Genomic DNA, 26,065 nt, shown 5'->3' on the forward strand with positions numbered 1-26,065 from the left:
ACAACTACCTCACCTTCACTGAAGAGGAAATCCCCGCCGAGGGGAGAGGGCATAATAGGGCTTTACATGTATCGGTCAAATGCATGGAACACGTTATGGCCAAAGTACTCATCGACAACGGCTCAAGCCTGAATGTGATGCCCAAGAACATCTCGGAAATTCGGGTTAGGCTATAAACCTACGCAGGCTGATGTAAGGAAAAACATCTCGGAAAGGAGGAACAAAGGCCAAGGCCCACGGTCAGGACAACAAGTCAAAGAGGTTCCACCATGCCACATCAGTAGAAGCTTCGCGAGTGCGGGTTTAAGACGCGAAGGACAAGTCGCCGCGATATGCGATGAGGACTCCCCGAGGAGGTTGAATTTGGTATGGCCATGCCCTCCCGGCTTCCAACTAGGGAATTGGCAGGTAGAGAAACGCCCAGAGGTTTACACGACAAGCATAATGTAACCCTTTTAGCTTTAAACTCTACGGTTGGGCCTAGACTTTAGGGTTTCCTTTTGTTAAGGCATTATGTCTTTTGTTCTTGAAAATTATTATATAAAGATCTTTCTTCATCTGTTCTTGCGCCTCCACCCATTCTCATTCATTTGCATGTTTATTTCCTTGTTACGCTTAAATGATGCATATCCGACGACAAGTCCCGTGAAGGTACCAATACCGAGGACCTGGACGTCGATTTCGAGCAAGAAGCGAGTCAGACGGAGGATGAAGAAGGCGAAGATGTAGGACTTCCCTCAAAGCTAGAGAGGATAATTGCTCAGGAGGATCGAGAGATGAAGCCGTATCAAGAAGAGACAGAGCTCGTAGACTTAGGTGCTGGCAGTGAAAAAAAGGAAGTAAAAGTAGGCACGAGTATGACCCCCCCCCATCCGTGAGAAATTAGTGGCCCTGCTGAGGGAATACCAAGATGTCTTTGCCTGGTCGTACCAAGACATGCCTGGTTTAAGCCACGACATTGTGCAGCACAGGTTAGCTTCAAACTCCGGTTATTCTCCGGTGAAACAAAAGCTAAGGAGAATGAAACCCGAGATGTCACTGAAGATCAAGGAGGAGGTAAAAAAGCAGTTCGACGTTGGTTTCTTGGCGGTAGCTCGATACCCTGAGTGGGTGGCCAACATTGTGCCGGTCCCTAAGAAGGATAGGAAGGTACGAATGTGTGTGGATTATCGGGACCTGAATCGAGTCAGTCCCAAAGACAATTTCCCTCTGCCGCACATCGATGTCCTCGTAGATAACATAGCCAATTTCACTTTGTTTTCCTTCATGGACGGTTTCTCAGGATACAATCAAATAAAGATAGCGCCAGAGGATATGGAAAAGACCACGTTCGTCATCCTGTGGGGAACATTCTGCTATAAGGTGATGTCCTTTGGGCTCAAGAACACCGGGGCAACCTATCAATGGGCTATGGTGGCTTTGTTCCATGACATGATGCACTGAGAGATTGAAGTCTGCGTAGACGACATGATCGCCAAGTCTAAAACTGAGGAGGAACACCTCATTAACCCCGCTAAGTGCACCTTCGAGGTCAAGTCGGGAAAATTGATGGGTTTCATCGTAAGTTAGAAAGGAATAGAGATGGACCCCAAAAAGGTAAAAGCCATCCTCGAGATGCCAGAACCACGTACTGAGAAGCAGGTTCGAGATTTCCTGGGCGTTTAAACTACATTGCCAGATTCATATCACAGCTCACAGCTACTTGTGAGCTGCTGTTCAAACTCTTACGCAAGAACCAGTCCGTCCACTGGGACGAGGACTGTCAAGAGGCGTTTGGAAAAATCAAACAGCGCCTCATGAACCCTCCAGTACTTATGCCGCTGGTGCCCGGGAGACCTCTCATCCTGTACATGACAGTTTTGGACGAGTCAATGGGGTGCATGCTGGGGCAGCATGACGAGTCCAGAAAAAGAGAGTGAGTCGTCTACTACTTAAGTAAGAAGTTCACGGCTTGTGAGATGAACTACTCCTTGCTGGAAAGGACATGTTGCGCTTTGGTTTGGGCGTCCCACCGTCTAAGACAGTACATGCTGAGCCATACCACCTGGCTGGTATCTAAGATGGACCCGGTCAAGTACATCTTTGAGAAGCCCGCTCTCACCGGGCGGATCGCTGGATGGCAGGTTTTGCTATCCGAGTTCGACATAGTCTGCGTCGCCCAAAAGGCGATAAAGGGGAGCGCCTCGGCGGACTATTTGGCTCTGCAACCTCTCAATGATTATCAACCCATGCATTCCGAGTTCCTAGATGAGGACATCATGGCCTCATTTGAAGAGAAGCTATACAAGGACAGAGACAAGTGGATCGTGTGGTTCGATGAAGCATCAAACGTTCTGGGCCATGGCGTTAGGGTAGCATTGGTCTCTCCGGACAATCAATGCATACCTTTCACGACCAGGCTTGGTTTCGACTGCACCAACAACATGGCTGAATACGAACCATGCGCCCTGGGTGTCCAGGCAACAATTGACTTCAACATTAAGCTACTCAAGGTATACGGAGACTTGACGCTGGTGATTCACTAGCTGAGAGAAGAATGGGAAACTAGGGATCACAAACTAATACCCTACCAGACTTATATCAAGGAGTTGGCTGAGTTCTTTGATGAGATCACTTTCCATCATGTTCCCTGAGAGGAAAATCAAATGGCTGATGCACTTGCCACTTTAGCGTCCATGTTCTAGTTGACGCCGCATAGAGACCTGCCATACATTGAGTTCATGTGTCGCGGTAGGCCCACACATTGCTGTGTGGTGGAAGAGGAGTGGGACGGTAAGCCTTGGTATTTCAACATCAAGCGAGTACCCACCGGAGGCTTCTGACAACAACAAGAGGACGTTAAGAAGATTGGCGGCCGATTTCTTCTTAAGCGGAAGCGTACTATACAAGAGAAACCATGACATGGTTTTACTCCGATGCGTGAATGCTAAGGAAGCTGAGCACATGCTAGGGGAGGTCCATGAGGGCTCTTTCGGTACGCATGCCATGGCTAGGAAGATCTTAAGGGCGGGCTATTATTGGCTCACCATGGAGAGCGATTGTTGCCTCCATGTAAGGAAGTGTCACAAATGCCAGACATTTGCGGATAATGTCAACGCTTTGCCCCTTCCATTGAATGTATTGGTCACGTCATGGCCCTTTTCCATGTGGGGAGTAGATGTGATCGGCGCCATAGAGCCCAAAGCTACGAACAGACATCGTTTCATCTTGGTGGCAATCGATTACTTTACCAAGTGGGTCGAAGATGCCTCATACGCTAGCGTCACGAGGAGTGTGGTGGTCAGGTTCATCAAGAGGGAGATAATCTGCCCGTATGGTTTGCCAAGGAAGATTATCACAGACAACAACACAAACTTGAATAATAAAATGATGGGGGAAATGTGCGAGGAATTTAAGATCCAACACCATAATTCCACACCCTACAGACCCAAGATGAATGGAGCGGTGGATGCAGCCAATAAGAATATCAAGAAGATTATTTAGAAGATGACCGTGTCATACAAGGACTGGCATGAGATACTCCCTTTCGCGCTACATGGTTACCGAACCTCGGTGCGCACTTTAACCGGGGCAACGCCATTTTTGTTGGTGTACGAAATGGAGGTCGTGCTACCGTTTGAGGTGGAAATCCCGTCTTTAAGAATCTTGGCGGAGTCCGGATTAAAGGAGCCGGAGTGGGCCCAAGAACGTTTCGATCAACTCAATCTCATAGAAGGCAAGTATCTGGCCGCTATGAGCCATGGGTGTTTGTACCAAAGATGGGTGAAGAATGCTTTCGACAAAAAGGTACGCTCACGCAGGTTCAGCGAAGAGGACCTGGTACTGAAGAAAGTCTCCCAAGCCCTAAAAGACAATAGGGGAAAGTGGGCCCCAAACTACGAAGGGCCTTTCATCGTAAAAAAGGCTTTCTCCAGAGGGGCCCTTGTGCTCACCAACATGGATGACAAGGAACTACCTTCACCCGTAAACTCCGACGTCGTCAAGCGATACTACGCTTAAGACTTGAGGCAATTAAGGAAGTCGCTGCATGTTTTATTTTCTGTGGTTTCCCCCAGGGATTCCTATCCTCTGTAAATTTTCGTCGCAATCATTTAAAGAACCTGGGATTGATGATTCCTATCCTATGGATTCCGAGAAAACATGCACTGACCCGTAGAGAGCACGTAATTTCTTCTTAAAAAAAAAGGTTAGCTTGCCTGGGCGAGCACCCCTGCACGAATTAGTTAAAAAAGGAGGGGGGGTGAGTTTCTTCACCCAAAATTTCTCCCTTTCACTCAAGAACGCTATCACCCACAGGATTGGCCATCCTTCACTCCTAGGTCACCATTCTTTTGTGTTTACAACCCCAATTTTCATTGTTGATTGTCCCCAACAAGTAAGTACCTCATTATTGGTCTCTCTAGCTTTCCATTGATGCTTTTGGTGCTTTGAGTTGCATGTTTTGGTCAAAAAAGAAAGAAAAATGCGAGCAAAGTTATCCTTGAATTGTTGCTCGTTTTTGTTGAGTTGAAGGGCTGTAGGCAATGGCCTTAGGCCTCAGTTGTATTCTGAAAGGATTGAGCATGCCACATTGCCCCCGTTCCCTAGCTATTTACGCCTGAACCTGTGCCCACCAAGTGTTCGGTGAAATGCCCCAATGGCATTGGCCCATGATTTGGAGAGGAGTGACCCATGGAACAAGTGGGTGTGAGTATGTTTGCCATTTTTCAGCATGTGGGTAGCTCCATGAGGGTTAGATTGATTGCCTTGGATATACCTTAGGCCTAGGAACCAAAGCTTGTTTTTGGGTACAAGAGAACACAAAACTGGGCGCTAGTTAGAGCTTACCTTTGGGCCAAAACGGTCAGCCTTGGGCAGTACCATGACGCTGGCTTTATGCCCTAGTTTTGAAAAAAAAAACGTTGCTCGTCATGCACTTGAAGGCGTAGGATAGGTAACAAAATACCCTAATTAATTTAGGTAGCAAAATACTTTGTTAGTTAAGTTAGTTATCAAAATGTCGTTGTTAATTTCTTAATTTAATTAGTTATCAAAAGGCATTTGTTAATGGTGTAGGTAGCAAAAATACTTTCATTGGAAATACTTGAATGTATATAAATAGAAAAAATGCCTCGTTGATTTGATTAATGTAGATAACAAAATGCCTTGGTCAATCGTGTGGGTAGAAAAAATATTTCTTTTGATTAAGTGTATATATGTATTGCTTGTTAGGTAGCAAGAAGGTCTCATAGGTGTATATATTGCGTGGTAGGTAGCCAAAATATTTTTTGATTGAATTAATAGGGGCAACAAAGATACCTTGTTAATTTAATTTAAGTGCCTTACAAGATATGCAATCTTTCGGGTAGCCAAAATACTATAAAATGCATGTATGTGATCTTAAGGCAGCCGAAATACTATGGAATGCATGTATGTGATCTTAAGGTAGCCAAGATACTTTGAAAATGCGTGTGTGTGATTTAGGTAGCAAATGTTTTGAATGTATGGGGGTTTGCCCAAATTCACATTGACGTTTGCATTTCGGAAGAAGTGGTACCCCCCTATTGTTTGGTCTTGCTTATAAGATGGCAATTCTAGGTAAGCTGACTTCCTGAATTTTTTTCCGCTTGCAGGAGATGGCTCCGAAGAAGCTTTCCACAAAGAGGTCCAGGAGGGATGCCCATGGGGAAGGCTCCAACGCCCCCATGGAGTTTGACAATCACCGGTTCTGGAGTGCCGAACACCAGCAGCGCTTCGAGGCCATCAAGGGATGGTCGTTCCACAGGGAGAGGCAATTCCAGCTCAGGGAGGATGAGTACCCTAACTTCAAGGAAGAGATAGCTCACAGGCATTGGAAACGACTAGTGACCCCTATGGCTAAATTCGACCCGGAGATAGTCATAGAATTCTATGCCAACGCCTAGCCCACTAAGGAGGGGGTTCAAGACATGCGCTCATGTGTGAGGGGTCACTGGATCCCCTTCGATGCAGATGCCCTCAGCCAGTTCTTGGGTGACCCGTTGCTTTTGGAGGAGAACCAGTAGTGTGAGTTCAGCTAGAGGAGGAACCATGCAGACGACTTCGATGAGGAGGCCATCGCCCGACTCCTGTGCATACCGGGGCAGGATTTCGCCCGAACCGCTGCGCGGAGGTGGGTGCGGATCATGCGCACCAGCATAACTACCCTAACCCAGATATGGATGACACTGGTGCTCAGCAACGTCTTGCCTAGCGATCACAACTCTGACCTCCCTCTGCCTAAGTGTCAGTTGGTGTATGTCATCCTAACATGGATGAGCGTTCACGTGGCCCAGGTAATTGCTGACTCCATTTATTTGTTTGCAGGAATGGCGCCTACTAGGCACCCTTTGGACTCGGAGAAGTCTAATAGGGCCCTAGGGTTTCCGGCTTTGATCACGGGCCTCTGCCAGTTCTACGAAGTGCATGTCGCCCCCAACAAGGTAATCCGTCCGCCGATCACTCGTGCCTTCATCGAGAAGTACTACACGCCTAGACAGGCACAGGGTGACGCACCTCAGGCCGCGGGCACACCGCCACCACCTCGGCAGGCCGATTCGGCTGGACCACTGTGCGTGGAGCAGTATCTACAGCATTTGGTTCGCCAGGGGCAGGGTTCCACCCCTTTTGTATGCCCTACCCCGGAGCAGTTTGGGGCTGAGGTCTCATGGCCCGATGCCCAGATAGGGGAGGAGCCTGCAGAATCCCCCGGTGATGCGGATGAATCTCATATGGACGAGGATATGACCGACCTGCTCGGTTTCTTGGGAGGGAGCGGAGCCACATGACCAAGGTCACCGCACTTTTAATTCCATTATGATCTACATTACTGCTTTCAATTATTGTTTTGTTTCCATTGTGATCTACATTACTGCTTTCAGTTATTGTTTTGTTTCCATTGTGATCTAACATTACTGCTTTCAGTTATTGTTTCTATTTCCACTATGATCTGGCATTATGGCTCTCAATTGTTCTGTCATTGTTTATCATTGCATTTTTTCGGTTACTTTGTGATTTGACGTAGGTAGGCCGTGCGTATCCTCGTTCGCACGACTTCTCAGAAAAGAAAAAATATATGTGATCGCAGATATCAACTTGTCGAAAAAGAAAAAAAAATAATAAATAAAAATACTTTGGTTAACTAAAAGCCAATATGTTTTGGAAAAGAAATAACTTCTGGCTGTTCTTTGAAAAAAAAGATTTTACTAATCATGACACAAAGGCTTTGTCGAAGGAAAAAAAGTGTGTGTACGCACCTGAAGGATGAATGCTGTGAAGATTTTCCCGAATGCCCAAAATAGACTCGGATAAATGTATGAATTGATAAAGGAGCACATTTTGGAAACATTGGGTTGACTTAAATAGGAAAAATCATGAATCATGAGCCCTAGTGTCACGTGACCACAAAAACTTGATGCTTAAGTGTCCACATAGGTGCATGCGTGACCAATTTTGCATAAAATTTCTGAATCATCATTGTTGCGCGCGTGTCATGGAAATAATGTGGGACATCCCTTTACCCTTGGACTGCTGACCAAACCAACACCCTGACATATATCATGTCCAGTCATTCTACAAGCTTTGAGCCAAGATCCCAACTCACCATGAACCTTGACCCGGGATGAGAATTTCGGTCCTCGCCCTTGGAAGAAAACAGAAGAAAACCAAAAAGAAGTTCCCAATCAAAGATCGGAAGAAAACCAAAAAATAAGAGAAGAAGAGATTCCCGGTCAAAGATCAGAAGAAAACAAAGAAAAGAAAAAGAAAATCTCCGATCAAAGGTCGGAAGAAAAGGAAAGAATTATATGAAAGGGTCTTCAGATCGGACAATATCTGAACAATACAAAATTGTCACAAGCAAACAAGAAAAGAAAGGAAACCACGACTTGAAGTGGCCCTCTTCCTTTGATTGCCAACCAAAATCCTGTGTGTTGGTGACTTTCTCTCCCCACACTAAACAAAAACAGAAAAGGAAAAGGTCAAAATACTCGGATCCAAATTTCCCCACCAAAAACACTATTCCCGAAAAAGTCCTATTGATCCATGATCACGCATGTAATCTTTGATTTTACAGGAAATGATTTGCAAAATCAAGTCATGACATATCTATGGTTCGAAATTAGGATGAAACACTTGCCTGTGTGAGGTTTATACACTCTGAGTGATTTTCTTCTATTTTCAGTTAGACCCGGTGTTTCCTCTAAATGGTCGTTTAGAAATGAGACGCTAACATCCAAAATCTCATTTGTGGTTATGAGAAAATTTCATCAGCATACTCTTCTTCCCCAATAGACACATCTTTTTTTTCTCCAAATTACAGTTTTCTCTAATCAGTTGGAGGTTTTTGTTTCTTTACTAAAGCATGTTCGCATTTTAGTGAAAGAACGTCGAGACTATTTTTGGTCTCGCACCTTTGTCATCCAGAGACGACGAGTCCGATGACATGCGGGGGTACCTTATGGTTATCCACACCTTTCATCAACCAGAGGCAAGCGAGCCTGTTGACACGCAGAGATTAACGTCGCCATCTGCACCTTTGTCATCCAGAGGCAAGCGAGCCCGTTGACACGCAGAGACTAATGTCGTCTTCTGCACCTTTGTCATCCAGAAACGGTGAGTCCGATGACATGCAAGGGTACCTTATGGTTATCCGCACCTTTTGTCAACCAAAGGCAAGCGAGCTCGTTGACACGCCGAGACTATTTTTAGTCTCGCACCTTTTTCATCCAAAGGCGGCGGGTCCAATGACATGCGGGGGTACCTTATGGTTATCTGCACCTTTCGTCAACCAAGGCGAACGAGTCCGATGATATTGGAATGATTTTGGTCGTCCGATTCTGATTATTTTGAAAATATTTGCAGGTGTTACTTTCGTCATCCAGAGACATTCAAGTCCGACGATGCGCAAGATTCTTCTCTACTAGGCAGGGACGATCGAGTCCGATGACATACGGAGATACTTTATGGTTATCCACACCTTTCGTCAACCAAGGCGAATGAGTTCGATGATATCAGGATGATGTTGGTCGTCCGATTCTGATTATTTTGAAAATCTTTGCAGGTTTTACTTTCGTCAACCAGAGACATTCAAGTCCGACGATGTGCAAGATTCTTCTCTGCTAAGCAGGGACGATCGAGTTCGATAGCATGTGGAAACGTCATGGTTATCCCATTTTATCGCTTTCAAGGCACTAAAGTTTTGCTGACGCTCCTGGTGCCTTTTATATTCTTTCTGAATGACAGGTTCCGCTGGTTGGGATATTGATTGGTCGAATGAGGTTCCGCTCTAACGAAATCAGTGTCTTATCTTTACTTCCCTTTTATCACCAATAAAAGATAAGTAAAGAGGGGCAACTGTCATACCCTAATTTTGTCTAGGAGTACTTGTGGTCAGTCCTTGAACCTTGTTTTCTCCCTTCGGAACCCTCAAAACAAGCATCGTTGCGTAATCCGTAAAGTTTCACAATATAACGGAAGGAAAACGAGCATTTGTTGCATAATCCATAAAATTTTGTAACATTCTGGATGGAAAACAAGTGTCGTTGTGTAATCTGTAAAGTTCTACAACGTTTCGGAAAGAAATCAATAAAAAACACAAAGGGGGTGTATTTAGTGAAAATGGGGGTGCAAATAGCAACCAAGCTCACTTGGGCCTTCCTGAGGGTTCCAAAAGAAGGTGGTGCCTTCTGGTGGAAGCAACCCAACTCGCTTGGGCAAGCTGGGCGGCAACCACCTCCTTCTTTTCTCCTATAAATAAGGGAAGGAGGGCAGAGCAAATGGGTTCAGCCCTTCTGGTATTGAGAAATCTCTCGAAATTAATGAGAAAAATTGTTTCCGTGAAAAAAATCCAAGCCGAGGTACTTCCGTAACGCTTTCGAGACGTTTCTGTAAGCGATTTCGTGGGGATTCTTCACCGTTCTTCATTCGTTCTTCGGCCTCCAACCGATAAGTTCCTGAAATCGAATCTTTCAATTCATTCTATGCACCCTTAGTGGTCCATACTTGCTTTGTGTACTTTTACTTTCATTACGTTTATTTTCCATACCCCTTTTAACGAGCTTTTAACCGTTTATTTAAGCCGTTTCTCACCTAATAAATGATAAAATGAATTTCAACCGATCATTTGTGTTGTAATGTCGTTTAATCATTGTTAAAGAAAAATCTAACCGATCGTTCATGTTGTAACCTCGGTTAAACCAAAAAAAGCAAAATAATAATAAAATAATCAAAATATCTTTGAATAAAATAATAAAAAAAATCAATCGAACGTTTTTCTTTGGAAGTTTCCTTGAATGAATTGACTAATAACCAAAGTGAAACTAAGGCTAAAATCAATTCACAAATCAAGCTTTGTCTGCAAAAGTCACTAAAAACCGTTTTAAGGTCCAACGCCTTAAACGATCCTCTTTGCTTTTATCGGTTAACATGGATCGTTCAAAAGCATAAAATCAACATGTAACTTTACCACTTTTACAAGAACTACGTAGGTCTGATTTCCTCATCGCAATTGAGGATACGTAGGAGCAAAAGCCCTGCTTTTGTCGACCACCCCAAGAGATCGTTAATGGTCCAACGCCTTAATGTTTCTCTACTTTCAAAAACCAAGAGATTGTTAATAGTCCAATGCCTTAACGTTTCTCACCTTTCAAAATCAAAAGATCGTTTAATGGTCCAATGCCTTAAATGACCTTTTGTTCGGTTAAAATGTATCTTGCGAAAAAAGATAAAAACAACTTAACCAACGTTTAGTTCAGAAAGAATTACGTAGGTCTGATTTCCTCATCGCAATTGGGGATACGTAGGAGCAAGGTAAACACCCTTGTCGACCACACCAAAAATAAAAAAACATAAAAAGCATAAAACACAAAAAGACATAAAAAAGAGAAAATAAAACATTTTGAAGTCATATTTTCACACTTGATTAAAGGTTGTCGTCCCTTGTGATGGACGCGTGGGGTGCTAATACCTTCCCCGTGCGTAAAAACAACTCCTGAACCTTTCACGATTAAAGTTCGTAGACCATACCTTTCCGGTTTTTCTAACGTTTTCCTCAAATAAACGTTGGTGGCGACTCTGTGCATTTTCCTTTCTTGGAAGACACACCCGTGAGCCCCGTGTCGCCCTCCCGCCGAAGGGTAGGTTGTGACACATAACATCACTGACAGATGCATTATCTAAAGTGATAGAAAAAATATTTTTCTCTATTCCTCGATCAATCAAAAACTCAAGTATTTTCTTAGACAACTCATGTCCAGTGTGAGGGGGAGGCATGAGACAGAAGTTCAGAATTTTGCTATTCAGCCTCCAATTTGTGTCAATAAAGTGAGCAGTCAAACAAATGTAACCCTCAATGGTACATGCAATCCACAAATCAAAAGTTAAAGAAATCCTACTTGGGATTCTAGCTATTAGTTCCTTAAGTTTTTCCTTTTTCATCATATCAATTTTCAAGACATCAACCTTAGCAATATTTCTACTAATTGGAATTACATCAAGATTGAGATACTTCAGCCATTGCCTAATCTTTCTAAACTCAACAAACTTAAAGGGCAAATCATGTTCAATTATTGCTTGAGCACACATCTCATAAGATATCATTTGATCTATCTTAAGAGACTGTAATTTTCCCTGCATGTCTATAATCATCTGACCAACATCTTCACATTGAATTTTGTCACACTTTTGAATATGGCTTTTCAAAGATGATGTCCCATAAATTTTACAACCACATTTATACACTTTATTACAAGCATTACATTTTTCCCTTTCAATTCCATCCTCACCTGATCCCATCTTAGAAAAATATTTCCAACAATTTGATGTTAATGTTTTTTTTTCTCTTATTACAGACAGATTTGGACTCTTGTTCAAGTTCAATCTCAACATCCAAACTCTCTTGACCATCATCTACATCCATTTCTACAATTTAAGTATTTAACAATATCACAAAATAAATCCCCTCTAATATATCAAAATTATGTTAACTTGTTATGCTTCAATTAGATGCAATCATGCAATGAAATCAGTGATTCAATGCTTAAATATTGATTAACTTAAACACTTATCAATACCAAAATTAAAAAATTAAAACAGAGAATACAAGAAGTGGAAAACAGAGAATCAAACAAATTGGAATTATATTTTTGGATTTTCCTCTTAAAGAACCAACTAAAACATAGCAAAAATGAAAACTGAAAAACACAGAATCAAAGTCAAGATTCGAGAAGAAGAGAAATTGGAGAAAGGAACTTACCATGTGCGCATGCGGTGAGCAAGCGAGAAGACAAGAACTCGAGAACGAGAAGTCCATCATGTAGTCCGTGTTGCATCTGTCGACCTCTGTGTTGCGTCTTGTGTTGTGTCACGATGTCATTGTCCGTTGCATCTTGTGTCGTGCCATTGCAAGAGTCGAGAGTGGAAGACTGGAAGTGGAGTAGTGGAGAGTGTTTCATTTTTTCTTTGGCCTTTTCCCTAAATTCCCAATTCTTTTTGTTGTGTGATGTGTTGATATTATTATATTAATATAATTATATAAAATTATAAATAGAATTATTAACGGGTTACAAGTTAACTTGCCTCGCCACATGCTTAACCCTTTTTTGCAGGTCACAGCAGGGTGGGTCACGATAGGTTCACGAGCTATAAACAACATCCCGCCCCACAAAAAAAAAAGGGCTAAACGTGTTGGCCTGTCAAGTTGAACCCATTTTGCCACCCTAACGATTTATTTTGTGTTTGATTCCTTCTGTGTGCATCAAAATTTCTTGCGTTAGCGGCAGTCATGTACCACGAGCAAAATTAGTCTCTAACCCAGTGAGTTAGGGGACATGGGTGATCTCTGACCAAGGACCAAAAAATCAATCACAAATTTTCGTTGGACGTTGGTATGGTTGTTAAGATAATTATTGTAAAAGTCAATAAAGTTATCATACATATTAATTTGTTGTTAGATGATTATATAAAATTACTTTATTCTATCATAGATAGTCTATTTCCATATACATAAGTATATAAATTGTAGTTTTTTTATATATATAAAATGAGAGATAAAAAGGTGAAGATAAAAAGGGTAAAAAGACTTTCTTAGAAAAGTCAAAACCACTTATTAATGATAGGACACAATTTATTTCTTGTGCTATGTTTTATGTATATTTTATATGCAAATTAATTTATATATAGATTCAATGTGTAGAGTTTTTTTTATAAGTATTATTAGTATTGTGTTAATGATATATATATATATATATATATATATATATATATATATATATATATATTAATAAGAGAATATATTAAAATACTTAAATATGTTTTTAGTTTTTGAAATATTTTAAAAAAAATTCTTTTGATCTCTAATAATTTTATCTAGGCTTTTGATCCAAAAAAATCATTATTTTGTATTTTGTTTCTGTAAGTTACATAAGCTTTGTTAAGTGATCCTGAAATAATATTTTATTTTTCTTTTGAACGTATAATTTTTTTACCACAAACTATATGTTTACCATTAGATGGCAACAATGTGTTAAGTGTTGGATAAGCGGCCTCAATAACTTAAGAGGGTGAGGGTGAATTAAGTTTAAAATTTTTTCTTGATTAATCAAGTTTTAATTCCCCTTTTAAAACTATAGGTTCAAAATATTAAAGATAAAGATGAAGATGCAAACTATTTCAACAATATTCTTCATGTGACACCCTCTACCTCATACATATATGTACTAATAATATAAGGAATAATAAATAATAATTAATTAAAAGTTCTTAAAACACATTTAAATAAAAGTCTTTCAAAAGGGTAAAAGGCTTGCATTCACTTTTCTAACATCATAAAATGACTTGTCCGTTAAATACTATAACCATCTCGGCTTAAAACAAGGTTGTTCAAGACTTCATGTAATTAATATAGAAACTTATGCCCCAACGTCACATCCTATCAGAGCATTGTGTCCCGACGTCCTTCAGCATAAGGTTCCTTAAAGCAATTCACCTAGTCATCTTCTCCCCCGAACACAAAGTTTGAGATCATCACAGGATCCAAACACAAATAACACACAGGGAGTGAGTTATCACATTCCTAACTAATAGAGAAACAAGACAACTAGATATACATATCATATAAATGAGATACAACTTATGTGGCATCCTAGAATTTCTACCCGGAATTTTGTAAGCGTTATATTTTAAACAATTATATATATATATATATATATATATATATATATATATATATATATATATATATATATATATTCTTGGTAGAAGTATGTACATTGGGAGAGAAATACGCGGGTTAGGCTAATTAGCGAAGAGTAATCCATAACTGGACAGTTATAGATTAATTCTCAATTAATTAGTCTAAAAATTATCGTTTTGCGTGCAACTTAAAATTTAACAAAACCAACATCTGAACCACGCTCAGGGTCTCATTCTGAGTGTTTTGATATATATATTGCCTACTTTCGAAAATGTACCCCGACGAGTGCAGAGAAACGCGAGGAACTAGAACAGAGAGGCGGCATGCAAATCGAGGCAGGATTTTAGCATTCAAAATGTCAAATTTTTCTCTCCTTGTGGCTGAGTATGAAGTCACATCAAGGGGAAAAGGTGGGCCCCTTTTTGCTCCACTTAAAATGGGACAAGCGGCATTGCTTTATGAGAAAAAAAAGGGAAAAGAAAATCATTTTTTTTATAAAAGCCAAATTTCTCTCTCCTTCTTCAGAAATTTCAGCAGCTCTTCTTCTCCCTTCCACAAAGCTTTTTCTTCTTCCTTCTTCTCCACCATTGTTCTCCATTAAAGCTCCAAAATTTCTTCTCATTTCTACTCCAAATTGCAAGGAGAAGCCATTTTCGGAGTCTTGGAGCACACCTCTACATTGTGGGGCTTCGAATTTCAGGTATGGGTGGACTTCTTCTCACATGAAATTCGTGGGTGTTGGGTTTTTTGGAGTTATGATGGGTAGTTCTACTAGGTTATTGTCTTAGAGTAATTATTTGTGAAGGAATTTGTTGAAATCATGCTAAACTTGACATGTTTGATGTGAGTAAAGCTACCCATTCTGTTTTAGGGTTTTATGATGATGCTTTGTGATATTTGTATGCTGAAATTGTTGGTAGAAAATTGGTGGAGATGATGGGGAGAGTTAACTTAGGGTTAAATGTGAGAATGATAATGTTGTAGGTAGAAAAGTGTGAGATTTTGAGGGTTAGAGAAGCCAAATTTGGGGTTAGTGGAAATTGGAGTTTAAAGTGGGTTGATCCTAGTTTAAAATGTCAATTAGGACTTGTAGGAAAGCTTGGGCAGAGCAAATGAGAAAAATGAGTGACAAATGTGAAAGAGGAGAGCCATTTCTAGGGTTGGGTGTTGAGGGGTCAAATTTTGAATCGGTGGAGTTTTCACCTTAAAACCAGTTTGAGCAAGTCTAAATCAATGTTATAGACTTGATTGAGATGAGAGTTTACCCCAAAATTACCCAATTCTCATTTTCACTTCCTAAACCTTGAAAATTCACTAAATTGAGGGGTTTTGGATACCTATATTTTGATTTGTCTTGGTCTAAAGTTTGCTTTTGGTTTAAATATGATTTATACATGATTTAGGACTTTTAGGATCCAATTTGAGCAAAATTGGATGTGGGCAAGATGGATTTCGAAATCTGCCCTATTATGCAGAAAAAAGGCTGTCAAAATTGTGTAGCAGTTTTTTTAACATAGTGCAGAAAATGCTTGTGCATTGCTAGTCATGGGAAGAGTAGTACATTTCCGGTTCCAGACATTTTCTAGCAGATCCCAACGGTTAAAATGTAGATTTATGTACTAGGAACCTCCAATAAAAGTTTCAAGTCGATCAAATGGTTAACGAATCGGAACGAAGAGAATGTTACTGGGGTATATGAGTAAGGAAAGTTGTGGTATTTGAATGTGTTTTGGGCAGAGTTTTCTGCCTCTACCCTGTTTCTTGGTTTACGATAGTTTCATGATATTTGGAATTGAATTGCTTGGATATTGTGGAAGCTTGGAGGGGTTGATGGGGACCCGGTGCTGAGAGGAACGAGGATAAGGGCTACGTAGGAGTGCGTGAGCTCAGTTGAAAGGTGGGCAACTGGGGATGGCGTGTTTATGCTTGACTTGTGGAAGTGGGAGAGTTGATTTGCGCCATCGCCCGATCGCCACCTAGTATCACATATGACGGGTGCCCCATAATCCAACAAGCTTGATGTGAGAAAGCGTAGAAGAGTCTGTCTTCCTACTTTTGTTTGTTGACCACAGAGTGGTACCTGGAGATATGTCGCGGGGGTCAGGAGACCTTGGGGACGTCAAGTGGGGTGCTATTGCCCAAAACCAAGCTTAGCTAATCCTGACCCAACCCGGGCATAGTCAGTCAGTGAGAACCTGTGACATACCTAAACAGGCGAGCTCCTGGCAGTTAACCAATAAAAGAACAAAGTCCACAAAGCAAGGAGGCTTGTGTGGCGGCTGGCCAGCTATGTATCTTGGGTGGTATCTGAAGATTAGCCTCTGGTAATCGATTACCATTCGTGGGTAATCGATTACAGGGCTTAAAAATGAAGACAGGATGTTAAAATGGCCTCTAGTAATCGATTACCAATGGGGTGTAATCGATTACACAGGGTGATAGGGTACTAGTAATCGATTACCAGTTGGGTGTAATCGATTACACAGTGCTACCTGCCACTGGTAATCGATTACCATTTAGGTGTAATCGATTACAGTGTAATTTGTAGATTTCCATGTGCAAAGGCTGAGTAATACGTGTTTGGGCACTGGTAATCGATTACATTGGTAATCGATTACCAGAGAGGAAATCCCATGAGAGAGACCTTTTGACTATGCGTAGCGTTTATGGGACGCATTGTATTGATACCCGTAGTTAGATTTCTTGTGAAAGAGTCTACCCTCTTCCTTTTATCTCTTGTAGATCGCGATGGCAGCGCAGTTGATCCATGATCGTGTTGTGATGGAGTGCCTAGAGGGTGTTTGGGAGACCCTCGAAGGCAATGAGAGGTGCCGATTCTGTGGCACGATTCGACTCACTGCTACTTCATTAGTACATCCGGAGGAACCCGCACGAACAGTTCAGCAGCCTATGGAGTGGATACTATCTACACCTACTCCATATCGACTAGTGGAGTCAGTTCAAGTGATAGAGGTGTCATCCTCTGAAGAGGATCTTGAAGAGGACCCAGAGGAGTTACCTCCTGAACCTGCTGTGGATGCCCTTGACTTACCTGAGGATGATGAAGACCCATTCCCTGATGTTGATTCTCCAGAGGATATTATGTCAGCATCTGAGGCAGACTCTACAGAGGAGAGTGGCCCTGGAGGGACAGCGAATAGTGAAGACTCTTCATCATAGCAGACGGCTCCTTAGACTAGGTGTACATACTTTTTGTGGGTGGGTGTATCTAGTTCAGACTGCTAGGTTTACTCTTTTGATTTTTGGGTGGGTAGACCTATTGTATAGAAATTTTGATGATTGTATATATGTGGCTGAAGCCACCACAGTTGATACCTTTGCTCTGGATGTCACTATGTATTTTGCAAACTCCCATATTTTGGACAGTTTTAGATGATGAATGTAATTATGTTTAATCTTGTTATTTGAAAAGGAAATGTTAACAAATTCTATTTGAAAAGAGTTTATCGATCGTATTTTATTATCTTTCACGTGACGACCTAAAGTGATGACTGGTATATTTTTGAAAGAGAAAAATAGTTTGGAGGTTATGAGTGATCAGAAAGAAATGAATCCGAATAGAGTTGTGAACTGGCCATTCAGGACTCTATAGTGATAATTTTCCTTCTGAATTTAATTACCGTGAAATGAACAACAGTGCAAAAAAAAAGAGAGAGAAAAGAGAAAGAAAAAAATTCCCCATGGTTTCTACTATTTAATTTATTACAATTAAACCAGTCATTATTTAGGGACGCCACAACTTACTTAAACATAACTCACATAATTTCACCACTGTCATTTAAAATTAACTTTTCAATCATCAATCACATTACACATGAATCACACACTTTGATCAAGACATAATAACACTCATCAATTTCATAATAAACAATTAGCAAGCGTTATGCAACAGTTATGCTAAAACTCAAGCCTATATGCAATGTGGTACCATATCAGTGAAAAACCACCCTGGAGTGCTTAGAAGTACATAACAACACACACCACACAATGAGTATTTCAGGTCACTCTCACTAAGTAAAATCATAAGGTGACAAGTCAGGGTCACTCCGTTTTGCGAGAATGCTCCAACCATATGAGATCAACATAGGCTTAAAGGAGTACTCAAACCGAGTGTCTTTACCCCAAGGCCTAGACTCCAAAGAATCCGTTAGGGTCTCACCTTCTTGATTTAGGTCCAACCCCTAAAACAATTTTTGCAAGCAGACACTGCTCATGAATTATACAATACCCATGACCTCATACTTGTGTTTCAAACACGTTTAACACATTGCGCTACAATTTAACATTGGTTCCTAACTAGGAACCTACACTTTCTCTTTAGCACTGCGCATAAACACTTTTCTCAATATAAACATTGATTTGGTTATTGTATAATCCATAACTCACAACACAATTATTGTCACAACAAGTGTTAAACACACACACTTATTCACAATCAAATATCATACCCACAATTTAACATCTCATAATGTCACAATCAACCATCTCATGTTTACATGTATCTCACAATTTAACACATTCAACTTTGCACTTATACTCAATCTCCATAACAATATTATAATCTCAAAGTCTACAATTCATCATAATTTCATAATCCCAATATAACTATTTATTATGCTAATCTTATTCAAAACACAAACAAATTATACAAAAATATTTCTCAATCCACGGGGAGTAAAACCCCTCAAACAATTTCACATAATCATACTGATGTGCCATCATTTTCTTCTATTTTCTAAACCCTTTTTGCACCATTTTAATTATTGATTGGTCTTAATTGTCAATTAATTAGGCAGTTTTATTATTTGGGCTCATTTAGCTAATTTGATGTTTTTAATCTAATTTCAGGAATTAATGAAACATTGGGCTTAATCCGGATTTTGGTTGTGGACTTGAAGAGGGCAGATAAAGCAGCGCTTACCTTAGTTAATTTCTAATTAGGAAATTTCGGAATTTTATTTTATGTTGTTCAGTGTTTATTTCATTTTGGGCCAGAGTATTGTAATAGGGCCCAGTGACTTTGAGTGACTCTTTTTAAATAGCTGCCTTGGGATTCGTGCAGGGTATTCTATTCTGCTATGCTATTTTCATTATTCAGAGCTTTGGTTTTAGGTTTTCACGTTTTTCTGTGCCCTTGTTATAGTTTTCGTTCTTAATGCAAATTTCCGTTTTCTGCTTCTAATTACGAGTTCATTCTTGCTTCTTCTTCTACTTTCATTTACGTTTCTGTTCATTTACGTTTCTGTTCATTTACGTTCTTGTTCATTTACGTTTCTGCTTCATGTTTCATTTGCGTTTTCTGTTTGAATCCATGGAAGGCTAGATTTTCTGGTGTTGTTTCCTTTTGAGGACAAAGCCCAACTCTCTTTGAGGTTTCGTTTGTAATGTGGTTTCCTGGCAGTTTTCCCTTCACCAGTTATCCCAATTTCGTGAATATTAATCAGTGCACGCTTCGTGTTCGATTAATTGCCTCTGAGCCTAACTTGCGTTCATGCTTAATGGACGAAGGGCTAACTGGTGTATGTGGTGCCTAATCACGTATTGAAAACCCTAAGTTGATTTTCGCTTAGTAAATTGAAATAGGGTTGGATTAAGTGGTTGACTGTTAGGGACGAATTCTCCATAACCCAGGATAAGAGAGTGGCTTCTGAATCAGAGGAAACAACCCATTTTTAATATTAGTAGTTTCGTATTCCATTTTATTTGTTCTTCTCTTTAATTGCCAAACAACCAAACCCCCCCCATCGTTACTGTTACTGCAAGTATATTATGAACATTTGGCTTGTCACTGCTCGTTGGGAAACGACCTAGGATCACTTCCTAGTTACTGCATTTTCATGTTTATTTGATTCGGGTACGGCCTCGATCAAATTTGGCGCCGTTGCCGGGGAGCAGTGTCCAAAGGTTCATAATAGCTAGCTAGTGTTGTGTGTTTAATCCTTTCGTGTTTTATGTTTAATTGTTAGTATTATGTTAGTATGTGTGTTAGTGTTGATTAGTGTCCTGGTATTTTGTTTAATGTGTGTTCTGTTTCAGTTTTACCATTAAGCGTTTCCCCTGTTTCAGTCTTGGGTGTTTTGCTGTGAAGATTGTGCTTGAAAACAGAGTAGTAGTAGAAATCAGCTTGCGGAAAAACAGAGTAGTAGTAGAAATCAAATAGAGACGGATTTTAGCGACCACCCATGCTAAATTAATTGGGATTTTTTGTTTTAGTAGCTAGGGTTGTTATTTTTGGCTGAATTTTTGTGTGGTAACTTCTTTTAATCCATATTTTGTGGGAAAAATAGCTAGAGCCTTTAGTTTGGTCAGATTTGAAAGTTCCAAAAAACTAGCAAATTTTGTGTTTGTCAAAACTTCAAACGGCCATAACTTTTGCTCCGGTTATCAGAATCGCAATTATTATATATGCATTTGGGGTAGAAAAAAATTTCCTACGCCATGTTAACTTGCCGTAGGCCGGCTGAGGTCTCCATCGTCCAAAAAAACCGATTCTGTCAAAAGTTTTTTATTTTTCAAGTTTTATTCACTTATTTTTCTTAACCTACCAATTTTAGCTTTCATAGTTAGACTTTGAATTTTTGTCTGAAATTTTTTGTGCTATCTTCTCATCATTTTATAAGGTTGCTCACAAAATTTCAAGTCATTTGGATATCATTTGAGTGTAGCTGTAGTTCAAACCTACACCTTTATTTACATGACAAGGCAACTAGTTGTGTGCATGCTGAATGTAGTGTATGACTAGAGGCAATCCATCTGACTTACAACCCTTTGATCCTGAGATAGATAGGACATTTCATAGATTAGTTAGGCATCATTTTATACCTTTTGATCATTCTGAGCATTCCATAACTGGTGAATCTATGCATTCTGTTATTGGTGATTTTGAACATCCTGATCTTGAGCATTATAATTTTGAGCATTCTGATTCTGAGCATTCTGATTTTGCACATTCTGAGAACATGGCACAACCTCCACCTCGTGAGAGGACTCTAAGGGAAATGGCCGCACCTGATTTCACCTATGAAAGCTTGTGCATCCAATACCCTGATGAGGATGTCCCATATGTTCTTAAGACTGGACTGATTCATTTGCTTCCCAAGTTTCATGGCCTTGCAGGTGAAGACCCGCACAAACATTTGAAAGAATTTCACATTGTCTGCTCCACCATGAAACCCCCAGATGTCCAAGAGGATCACATATTTCTAAAGGCTTTTCCTCATTCATTAGAGGGAGTGGCAAAGGACTGGCTGTATTACCTTGCTCCAAGGTCCATCACGAGCTGGGATGACCTTAAGAGAGTATTCTTAGAAAAAAATTTCCCTGCTTCCAGGACCACAGCCATCAGGAAGGATATCTCAGGTATTAGACAACTCAGTGGAGAGAGCTTGTATGAGTACTGGGAGAGATTTAAGAAACTATGTGCCAGTTGCCCCCACCATCAGATTTCAGAACAGCTTCTTCTCCAATATTTTTATGAAGGACTCAGTAATATAGAGAGAAGTATGATAGATGCTGCCAGTGGTGGAGCCCTTGGAGACATGACTCCTGCTGAAGCCAGAAATTTAATTGAGAAGATGGCCTCCAACTCCCAGCAGTTTAGCGCCAGAAATGATGCCATAGTCATTAGAGGAGTGCATGAGGTAGCTACAAACCCATCTGCATCATCTGAAACTAAGAAGCTTGAAGGCAAACTGGATGCGTTGGTCAACTTGGTAACCCAGCTGGCCTTGAATCAGAAATTTGTACCTGTCGCAAGGGTTTGTGGTTTGTGCTCCTCTGCTGACCACCATACAGACCTTTGCCCTTCCATGCAGCAACCTGGAGCAATTGAGCAGCCTGAAGCTTATGCTGCAAATATTTACAATAGACCTCCTCAACCTCAGCAGCAAAAATCAACCACAGCAGAACAATTATGACCTCTCCAGCAACAGATACAACCCTGGATGGAGGAATCACCCTAATCTCAGATGGTCCAGCCCTCAGCAACAACAACAGCAGCCTGCTCCTTCCTTCCAAAATGCTGCTGGCCCAAGCAGACCATACATTCCTCCAGCAATCCAACAACAGCAACAACCCCAGAAACAGCCAACAGTTGAGGCCCTTCCACAACCTTCCCTCGAAGAACTTGTGAGGCAAATGACTATGCAGAACATGCAGTTTCAGCAAGAGACCAGAACCTCCATTCAGAGCTTAACCAATCAGATGGGACAATTAGCTACCCAATTGAATCAATAACAGTCCCAGAATTCTGACAAGCTGCCTTCTCAAGCTGTCCAAAATCCCAAAAATGTCAGTGCCATTTCATTGAGGTCGGGAAAGCAGTGTCAAGGACCTCAACCCGTAGCACCTTCCTCATCTGCAAATGAACCTGCCAAAATTCACTCTATTCCAGAAAAAGGTGATGACAAAAATCTACCTAACAATTTCTGTGCAGGTGAATCTTCTTCCATAGGTAATTCTGATTTGTAGAAGCAGCACATTCCCCCTCTTCCATTCCCTCCAAGAGCAGTTTCCAACAAAAAAATGGAAGAGGCAGAGAAAGAGATCTTGGAAACGTTTAGAAAAGTAGAGGTAAACATACCTCTGTTGGATGCAATAAAGCAAATTCCAAGATATGCCAAATTCTTGAAGGAGCTGTGCACTAATAAGCGGAAGCTTAAAGGAAGTGAACGAATTAGCATGGGCAGAAATGTCTCCGCATTGATTGGTAAATCTGTTCCTCAAATTCCTGAAAAATGCAAAGATCCAGGTACATTCAGCATACCTTGTATTATAGGGAATAGTAAGTTTGACAATGCCATGCTAGATTTAGGAGCCTCTGTTAGTGTTATGCCTCTGTCGATTTTTAATTCTCTATCTCTAGGTCCCTTGCAGTCAACTGATGTGGTAATTCATTTAGCTAATAGAAGTGTTGCCTATCCTGTTGGTTTCATAGAAGATGTCTTAGTTAGAGTTGGTGAACTGATTTTCCCTGTTGATTTTTATATCTTGAATATGGAAGATGGATTTTTTCAAGGATCAATTCCCATCATTCTAGGCAGACCCTTTATGAAAACTGTTAGAACTAAGATAGATGTTTATGCAGGCACACTGTCCATGGAGTTTGGTGATATAACTGTTCATTTTAATATTCTGGATGCTATGAAATACCCATCTGAAGATCTTTCTGTATTTCGTGCTGAAATAATTGACCATGTTGTTGATGAATACATGACTGATCTTTATTCTAATCTGCATGCCTCTCACTCTTCATGCATTGAGTCTGAAATTGTACTTGATCATATGTCTGAATTTGATGCTGAGAGTGAATCTGAGAGTGATATTGATTGCATGCCTGGTGGTGGTGTTTTACCTCTTGAGATTGATTTTATAGAGTCAGATAGGACTAACCATGTTTCAGGAAGTACACATACCTTTGACTTTCTTTATGAGGTAAAGGCTGAGAAACCATCTCCTTCTACCACTGTCCAGTCGACCACACCAGAATTGAAGCCTCTGCCATCAAATTTAAAATACGCTTACTTGGATGATAGCAAGAGTTTTCCAGTGATTATATCTGCCTCCCTTGCTGATGAGCAAGAGGAGAAGTTGTTGTCAGTTCTCAAGAAGCATAAGAAGGCTATAGGCTGGACCCTGGCGGACATTCCTGGTATTAGCCCATCCACATGTATGCATCGAATAAATTTAGAGGATGGAGCTAAACCAGTAAGACAGCCACAGAGAAGACTCAACCCGGTGATTCTTGATGTAGTGAAGAAGGAGATAACCAAGCTTTTGCAAGCTGGAATCATTTATCCTATCTCCGACAGCCAATGGGTGAGTCCTGTCCAGGTAGTCCCGAAAAAGACTGGCCTCACAGTGATCAGAAATGAGAAGGAGGAGCTGATTCCTACTCGGGTGCAGAATAGTTGGAGAGTCTGCATTGACTATAGGAGGCTGAACCAGGTTACCAAAAAGGACCATTTTCCCCTGCCATTCATTGACCAGATGCTTGAACGCCTGGCAGGTAAATCCCACTACTATTTCCTTGATGGTTTTTCTGGTTATATGCAAATTACTATTGCTCCTAAGGATTAGGAAAAGACCACATTCACCTGCCCCTTCGGCACTTTTGCTTATAGGAGGATGTCTTTCGGCCTGTGCAATGCCCCTGGTACCTTCCAGCGGTGCATGATTAGTATTTTCAGTGATTTTTTAGAAAATTGCATAGAGGTGTTTATGGATGATTTCACTGTATATGGATCCTCTTTTGATGGTTGTTTGAATAGTTTGGAAAAAGTTTTGAATAGATGCATTGAAACTAACCTTGTTCTAAATTTTGAAAAATGTCATTTTATGGTTGAGCAAGGTATAGTTTTAGGCCACATTATTTCCAATAAGGGCATTGAAGTAGATCCTGCAAAAATTTTTGTTATTTCACAATTGGCTTACCCCTCTTGTGTGCGAGAGGTGCGATCTTTTCTTGATCATGCAGGATTCTACAGGCGCTTTATAAGGGATTTTAGCAAAGTAGCCCTTCCACTGTCCAACTTGTTGCAAAAGGAGGTGGAGTTTGACTTTAATGACAGATGCAAAGAGGCTTTTGATTGCCTCAAAAGAGCGTTGACTACCACCCCCATCATCCAGGCACCCGATTGGACAGCCCCTTTTGAGCTTATGTGTGATGCATCAAATTATGCATTGGGGGTTGTCCTTGCTCAGAAAATTGATAAATTGCCCAGGGTGATATATTATGCTTCTAGGACTTTAGATGCTGCCCAAGCAAATTATACTACTACTGAGAAAGAGCTTCTAGCCATAGTTTTTGCTCTTGAAAACTTTTGATCTTATTTGCTTGGTACTCGCATTATTGTTTATACTGACCATGCAGCTCTAAAGTACTTGTTGAAGAAGGCTGATTCTAAGCCTAGGTTGATCCGATGGATGCTCTGGCTCCAAGAGTTTGACTTGGAGATCCGTGATAGGAGCGGAGCACAAAATCTAGTTGCTGATCATTTGAGTCGGATCGAACGTGTCTCTGATGCAGATTCACCTATTCGGGATGATTTCCCGGATGATCATTTGTATATATTGTATAGTATTTTTGACTCTCTTTCTACTCCCTGGTTTGCTAACATTGTCAATTATTTAGTTGCCTCTGTTTTTCCTCCCTTAGCATCTAAGGCCCAAAAAGATAAGATTAAAAGTGATGCTAAGCATTTTATTTGGGATGACCCCTACTTGTGGAAATTGTGCAGTGATCAGGTCATTAGACGGTGCATTCCAGATCATGAGACTGACTCAGTCCTGCAGTTCTGTCATTCTTCTGCACCGGGAGGTCATCTGGGTGTTCAAAGGACAGCTCGCAAAGTGCTTGATTGTGGTTTTTATTGGCCCACCATCTTTAAAGATGCGTGGAAGATCTGCAGCACTTGTGAGCAGTGTCAGAGAGCAGGAAATACACTTACATGGAGACAACAAATGCCTCAGCAACCTATGCTATTCTGTGAGGTGTTTGATGTCTGGGGTATAGATTTCATGGGTCCTTTTCCTGTCTCTTTTGGTTATGTTTATATTCTCCTTGCAGTTGATTATGTTTCAAAATGGGTGGAAGCCAAGCCCACTAGAACTAATGATGCTAAAGTTGTCACAGACTTTGTCAGGTCTAATCTGTTTTGCAGGTTTGGAGTACCTAAAGCAATTGTTAGTGATCAAGGAACCCATTTTTGCAACAGGACAATGCATGCCCTGCTTAAAAAGTACGGGGTGGTACACAGGGTATCCACACCATACCACCCCCAGACTAATGGACAGGCAGAAATTTCTAACAGGGAAATCAAGAGAATTCTAGAGAAGATTGTGCAGCCAAGCAGGAAA

At 40.8% G+C, this 26,065-nt stretch overlaps 1 protein-coding gene and 1 non-coding gene across 2 annotated transcripts; one reads left to right on the plus strand and one right to left on the minus strand.

Annotated features, from left to right (window-relative positions):
• The first annotated feature begins 2,060 nt into the window (after positions 1 to 2,060).
• On the plus strand, positions 2,061 to 2,525 carry LOC114410699. The gene has a single exon (XM_028374645.1). The coding sequence runs from the start codon at positions 2,061 to 2,063 to the stop codon at positions 2,523 to 2,525; it is 465 nt and encodes a 154-aa protein (XP_028230446.1).
• Positions 2,526 to 21,546: 19,021 nt separating this feature from the next.
• Positions 21,547 to 21,653, minus strand: LOC114411027. Its single transcript, XR_003666414.1, has one exon. It is a non-coding gene; the product is annotated as a small nucleolar RNA R71 (small nucleolar RNA).
• Positions 21,654 to 26,065: the final 4,412 nt, after the last annotated feature.

The sequence above is a fragment of the Glycine soja genome, chromosome 4, assembly GCF_004193775.1.
Source record: "Glycine soja cultivar W05 chromosome 4, ASM419377v2, whole genome shotgun sequence".
NCBI classification, from domain to species: Eukaryota; Viridiplantae; Streptophyta; class Magnoliopsida; order Fabales; family Fabaceae; genus Glycine; species Glycine soja.